General features: G+C 46.6%; 1 protein-coding gene across 6 annotated transcripts in view; it reads left to right on the forward strand.

Moving 5' to 3' along the window:
* The window catches only part of gpc5a (glypican 5a), a 116,216-nt gene extending 112,793 nt beyond the window's left edge, over positions 1-3,423 (forward strand). For all 6 annotated transcript variants that reach the window (XM_081701261.1, XM_081701264.1, XM_081701263.1 and 3 more), the window contains one exon: positions 2,745-3,423. In XM_081701261.1, the coding sequence (XP_081557387.1) occupies positions 2,745-2,900 (156 nt within the window). In that variant the 3' untranslated portion in view covers positions 2,901-3,423. The remainder of the gene's footprint in view (positions 1-2,744) is intronic.
* Positions 3,424-7,500: the final 4,077 nt, after the last annotated feature.

A 7,500-nucleotide genomic window follows, 5' to 3' on the forward strand; every position in this document is an offset into this window, starting at 1 on the left:
CACGTCCCTCAGAGGACAGCTGTCTTCATGTCCTCCCAGATGTTCCACTTCCTCTAACGATGTCTCGTCTTCGTGTCTCGTCTCTTTTGAGGTTCATGCTGACGAACTGAAGCGTGACGCTGGATAATTATCTCTAATGTCCAGATCAGACGTCTGTTAGCCCAGCGCCCAGATAAAACGCTCTTCATCGTCACCATCGTCCTCGTCATCGTCACCATACACGGTGTTCTGTTCCACGGCAGTCTGCTGTCTCCACACCCCTGGACGTCGACACGGCTAATCAGAGTTAGCTGGTGTTCATCGTTACCGTGACAGACTACGGGTGCAAATCCCAGGCTGAGGGTGGATGATGTAATCATGCTAATCTCATCAGCATCATGCCCCCCCCCCAACCCCCAGGAGATGCGGAGATTAGGGAGACCTTGTCCTCCTCTTCAGGGAAGGGGTCAAGACAGACCCAGTGGGTGGGCGGGGCATGAGGCGAGACCTGTGGAGATCTGCCCACTCAGGAGGGTGTCCACAGTCCTGGTTCTTCTTCTCTGTGTCTTTCTTATCAGTGGAGACAGCAGACCTGCTGGTCACCAGCCCAAGAGAAGCCCATTCCTTATAGACACATTGTAACACTTATGGGTTCAATTATGTTCCGGCTGGGAATGTTCCTACTGGGAACGTTCCTGTCGGGGATTGTTCCAAGAGGGAATGAGCAGACATGGAAAAGGTGACAAATGTTTTCTGCTTTTCCTGTCTTTGGAAGATGTTTCCTCTTCCTGTGTCAAAGGACAGTGGAAATACAACAGAGGACTGAAACACACACACACACACACACCAGTGTGTGGGCATCACAGAAGTAAACACCCCCTGAGGTGTAAAGACACGGTCGTTATCCTGGTACAGAAGGTCCAGACCGCCTCCACAAAACAGACTGTAGCAGACAGAGGACACACGCTGTCTGCATGACCTCTGTGACCTTTTACTCACCAGGAACACAGTGCCGAGACTAGGTATGAACCGGTTGCCAGATTCACAGTAAACCACGTAAACCACATTAATCTCCCATTTAGCATTGCCTTTTCAAATGTTACCTTCTCACAAACACCACAGTTACCATCAACCCAGGCTGGCAACGGTGTCCCAGACAGGTAGGAGGGGCTCGGCTTGTGTCCGGGGAAAAACGGCAGGGGACAGGGACAGCACTCCGGACAGCACAGAATCTCAGAATGGGGGAAAATCTCCTGGTTTGTCTAACTGGATAACAGCTTGTCAGTGATATGAGAAGCTTTCATTGTTGGGTAGAACCAGGGCGGTGTTATGTCTCTTCCCCAGAGCTGGAGGAATACCCACTAAGAATGAGGTTATTTCACGTTTGTGTTGGTGTCTTCTTGAAGCACAATGACCAGTTTGTTTCCTTCTGTGCAGATTTTCCAGTGCAACTACAATGTAAATATTTGAAGTCTTACACAGCATTAGTGTGTGTGTGTGTGTGTCTGTGTGTGTGTGTGTGTGTGTGTGTGTGTGTGTGTGTGTGTGTGTACCGAGACATAGAAGACCATGTACACGAGCCGACCAGATTCTTCCCGTTGCGTTTGATTTGGGATGAATAACATCCTTGGAGTCCACGCATGGAAAATCACATCTTTGTTACGAGCTCATTTGAGCAAACACGAGCCATGTATGAGAATGTTGAGAAACAGCTTTGTCTCGCCGCTGCCCTCTAAAGGAGATCACATGAGCAAATGTGGCTGAGAAGTATTTATTTGTTGCCGGAATATCTGACGTTTGGAGGCGTGGGGTGTTTACTGGGGCCCCGGGCGGAGGGATACGGAGTGTGTACTGGGTGTGGTTTGGTTCAGCTGGTGAGGTTTGGCATTTATTCACAGACGCAGTCGGCAGTTTGCGCGCGCACACACACACACACGATGCCTGCTGTCTGTCCTGAATGTCTTCTGTCCTGGTTCTTTGTATGAGACCTTCATCTGTCCCAATTTGGCCCCTCCCCCATCGTTAACTGGCCCCTCCCCCGTGGTCTCATTCTTCCAGTGGAGCCCTTAATGTCATGAAGCAGATATCCTGCCTCCACCAGTCAAAGCCCCAAATCGACTGGCACGCACAGATCAATATCCAGTTAGCTTCAGTCCACACACACACACACACACCAGACAGGTGCTGTATGAAGTGAAGCAGTGAGGAGAGTATGTGTGTGTGTGTGTGTGTGTTTGTTTGTGTGTGTGTGTGTGTGTGTGTGTGTGTGTGTGTGTGTGTGTGTGTGTCTGTGTGTGTGTGTGTGTGTGTGTGTGTGTGTGTATGAGTGTATGTGTGTATGAGTGTATGTGTGTGTGTGTGTTTGTGTGTGTGTATGTGTGTGTGAGTGTATGTGTGTGTGAGTGTATGTGTGTGTGAGTGTATGTGTGTGTGTGTGTGTGTGTGTGAGTGTGTGTGTGTGTGTGTGTGTGTGTCCCTCTTCCTCCTCTGCCTGTTTTACACTGATTCCTGTGGGAAGCACTTGTGGGCCGTTCGGATAAAAACTCTGTCTCTGTCTTCCTCAGCCAAGCGGCGCATTCCCGCTTTCCAGCAAGATGTCTGCTACCCCATTATCCACAGACCAATCACGTCAGCCGCCTCTTACGTGCTGACCAATCGCAGTGGAAAGAAAACACCTCTCGGAGGGCGGGTGCATTCTCCTCCCAACGACAGCAGAGGGGGCCAGTCTCGTCAGAACCTAACGCCTCCTCTCTCCTCTGTTCCAGTGGCACCAGAGCAGATCCCGCGCACGCAGGACACCGGTCCTGCGTCCGTCGCCCGGCCCGCACAGACCCGATGCGTCCTGCTGGTTCTGCTCGCTGCCGCCGCTGCGCTGTTCTCCAGTTAGGGCCCAGGGGCCCACCCCGCTCAGACATCGCTAAGACTGTGTGTGTGTGTGTGTGTGTGTGTGTGTGTGTGGATGACCACGTCAGGAAAAAGAGGAAGACACACAAACTGAAACGCAAGACAGAACTGAAACACCCATCTTCGCCCTTCAAAAGTTTCCACTTTAAAACGACTGAAATTTATTTCTCTTTTTTTTTCTACCTTCAGCTTATGCGAAATTAAGCCCTTTTGAATTAAACCTGTTTAATACACTACTGTAAGACATAATGAACTTAGGGCACTTAAGGTCAGTGTTTTAAGATGGAACAACGCAATATTTTAATTTCTTTTCATCGATTGTGGAGAACTTGGTACTATGTACCTGAACAGCCTCGCTGGTCTGTCTTAATAAACATTCAATGTTTTATTGACATTTTTATTGATATTTTAATTAACTGTATGTTGAATATTTTAATCTGAAAGAGCAAACAGAATGATGTAGAAAGCTATCAAATATGTGTTTTGTATTTATTCTGTGTTTATAGTGACAGGCAATAAACATATATGTTGACCTAAAAATGTCACCCACCCGGGTCATATTTTATTGTGTGTGTATGTGTGGGTCACACCCCACCCCACACACACACACCCCTCCCCACTGCTTCTGACTTTTGTGACGTGATGGCACAGAGCAGAGGAGAACGTTCAGTACCTCACCTGGGTCGCTGAACCTCAACTTAGCAGGGTTAGAGTTAGGGTTAGGGTTAGAGTTAGGGTTAGAGTTAGAGTTAGGGTTAGAGTTAGGGTTAGAGTTAGAGTTAGGGTTAGGGTTAGAGTTAGAGTTAGAGTTAGGGTTAGGGTTAGAGTTAGAGTTAGGGTTAGGGTTAGAGTTAGAGTGGAGGAGCACCATCCTAAAGCTCTATAACTCTAACCCTAACCCTAACCCTAACTCTAACCCTAACCCTAACCCTAACCCTAACTCTAACTCTAACCCTAACCCTAACCCTAACCCTAACTCTAACTCTAACCCTAACCCTAACTCTAACTCTAACTCTAACCCTAACTCTAACCCTAACCCTAACTCTAACTCTAACTCTAACTCTAACTCTAACTCTAACCCTAACCCTAACCCTAACTCTAACCCTAACCCTAACCCTAACCCTAACCCTAACTCTAACTCTAACTCTAACCCTAACCCTAACCCTAACCCTAACTCTAACTCTAACCCTAACCCTAACCCTAACCCTAACTCTAACCCTAACTCTAACCCTAACTCTAACTCTAACTCTAACTCTAACTCTAACTCTAACTCTAACCCTAACTCTAACCCTAACCCTAACCCTAACTCTAACTCTAACTCTAACTCTAACTCTAACTCTAACTCTAACTCTAACCCTAACCCTAACTCTAACTCTAACTCTAACTCTAACTCTAACCCTTATTCCCTGTTTCTCTGTGATGTGATGGACACTGCCACTGTTACCATGGACACAGGGAGAACCAGCTATGGAACGCCTCATGCCTGTGATTAACTTTATTTCACTGGGAGGTAAGAGGTGAAATGTGAAAGGTGAGATTTCTCTCATGTGGTATCAAGCTGAGAGAATCAAAATAAACAACAATCACACTCACACACACGCACACTCACACACACACACACACTCACACGCGCACACACACACACACACACACACACACACACTCACTCACTCACACACGCACACACGGACTGCCAGCACTCACTGCGCGTATCTCCCAGAGATGTAATCAGGTCAATACCAGAGAAGCGAGAACATGCAGCAGGCGTCCTCACGGCCGCCGCTGGTGCTGCGTTTCTGCCTCAATCTGAGTTCCAGAGAAACGCTGACAAAAGTCAGAGAAGATAAAACAGCTCGTGAAGCCCGTATGCACGAGGAAGAGGAGGACAGAGACAACCAATCAGCTTTGGCTGTTTTTTGTGTTTGGAAGCTAATTATCATAACATGGGCCTGGAACCTTCCTATTCTATGGCCCTATCTAATCCAGCGATCACCATAACAACTTCCCCGTAACCATAGTAACCACCGATCGCCATAACAACCACTCCCCCACACACGCGCACACACACGCACACACATTCAGGCACTCAAACCACATACACACACACTTGCACGCACACATGCACACGCATACAAACACATCAAATCCACACACGTATGCGCACTCAAACTCAAACCACACACAACATGTACACACATACAAACACACACTCACACACACGCACGCACACACACACAAACAGTTGCAGACACACTCATACACTCAAAAAACACATGCATGTACACATGCACACTCATACATACACTCATGCAAACACACATGCATGCAAACACACCTTCATGCACACGCACACACTCATGCAAAACCACATGCATGCATACACACACACACTCATGTAAACACACATGTATGCACACACACAAACACTCATGCAAACACACATGCATGCACACACACACACACACACACACACACACAAACACTCATGCATGCACACACACACACACACACTCATACAAACACACGTGCAAGGACATATACACACTCATACAAACATTCAAAACATGCAAACATAAATACACACATGCACGCTCCCACGCACTCCCATACTAATAAAGCACATTTACACACACATTCACATTCGAAATATACTCATCCAAGCACATTCAAGGACATATGCAGTCATACGAACACTAAAAACACACACATGCGCACACACTCATACAGACACACGAATCCACATGCACCGATGCGAACAATCAAAACCCGTTTTCATGAATGTAATGCTATTGCCCTTGGGTTTCATTCCTGGCGGAGGGCGGGAGGTATGGAATTGAGTCTGGAATCCAGCTGAAAGATTCCACGTGCTGAAGTGTTCATTATCACCCTTCATATTTTTCCCTCTCCGCGCAGGCGAGGAGGTGTTTGTCAAGCCTGTGAACTACTGCGGCACCTGCAGCTGCTGAAACTTGCTCGTCACATTAAACAAAAGACTCTTACTTTCGAAACGACACCCGGCAGCGCTGCAGAGACGCTAGCTGGACGCAGAAACATGGAGCGGTGTTAGTTAGGCTGTCTGTTGCCTCTCCGTTGTCATTCGGAGCAGGGCAAGTCAGGAAGGAATCAGGAGATGTGCCACATTCTGCAATTAACACTTTCGAAATATCAACACCCATCGATTGTGGCTTTTTTTAAAAAGTGTTTTCATCTCAGTCGTCCCTTGTGCTGTTTGCAAAATGCGCAACTGCCTTTGCGAAGCCGGTCGGAGGTTCAGGCTCACGCCGCCAAAGCAGGTTCCCCCTGATTAGACCCCCCATATTCCCATCAGACCTCCGACTGACCAAACGATGCGTTAGCGCCGTTCGGAACGGGACCTGCCTTCGGTCACCGTTACGACCTTGACGGTCTGCTCTGCTTGGGAAGAGTTGTACCAAAATCCTGATAATGTCAAGAGAGTTGCAGAGTCAGAGAGAGAGAGAGAGATAGAGTATAAGTATAATAAAGGTGTGCTACTGTAGAATTAAAGTATGAGAGAGATGTGTATTACTGTAGAATTAAAGTATGAGAGAGATGTGTGTTACTGTAGAATTAAAGTATGAGAGAGATGCATTACTGTAGAATTAAAGTATAATAAAGATGTGTGTTACTGTAGAATTAAAGTATTAGAGAGATGTGTTACTGTAGAATTAGAGAGATGTGTTACTGTAGAATTAAAGTATGAGAGAGATGTGTGTTACTGTAGAATTAAAGTATAATAAAGATGTGCGTTACTGTAGAATTAAAGTATGAGAGATGTGTGTTACTGTAGAATTAAAGTATAAGAGAGATGTGTGTTACTGTAGAATTAAAGTATGATATAGATGTGTGTTAATGTAGAATTAAAGTATGAGAGAGATGTGTGTTACTGTAGAATTAAAGTATAAGAGAGATATGAGTTACTGTAGAATTAAAGTATAAGAGAGATGTGTGTTACTTTAGAATGAAAGTATGAGATGTGTGTTACTGAGGGAGACCTGAACCTGAACATTAAGAGTTGTGCATGTGTGTGTGTGTGTGTGTGTGTGTATGTAGGCCATTCACCTGAACATTAAGAGTTGTGCATGTGTGTGTGTGTCTTGTAAAAGCATTTTTTTTTTTTTTTTGAGTGACGGGCGTTTGTGTGTAAATTGGCTCGTTTTTCATGTTCGGTGAGCTGGAGTCAACAGGCGGCGTGGGACTCCCGGTGCAGGCCTCGAAGCCGCTCCGATCTGGATTTTAACACCCGAGGACGCGGGACCCTTTCGGCCCGCGCCGGAGTTTCTGGCGTGTCAGAAATGGCCGTTGCGAGTTAATCACGAAGCCTCGCTTCTAACACAATCCTTCCACAGCAGGTGTTCGGTTTAATGGCCTTTCTGTCATTTGCATTCATATCACTAAAACCATCAAAGCACGTTTGCCGGGGGCAAGAACGGAATATGTAAGAGTTCCGACATCCGTGCGCAGAGAGCCACTGCTGCCTGTGACCTGTCACCTGGTTATAATGCACTCCGTGTAAAGTCAGCGTTGCGTTTGCTTATTCATAAGTGTGTTTGGCCAGCGCGCCATCGTAACGAGCTAACATTCTGAGATGTGTGTTCT

Source organism: Electrophorus electricus, chromosome 18, assembly GCF_041902795.1.
Source record: "Electrophorus electricus isolate QZ-2024a chromosome 18, ASM4190279v1, whole genome shotgun sequence".
In the NCBI taxonomy this organism is placed as follows: Eukaryota; Metazoa; Chordata; class Actinopteri; order Gymnotiformes; family Gymnotidae; genus Electrophorus; species Electrophorus electricus.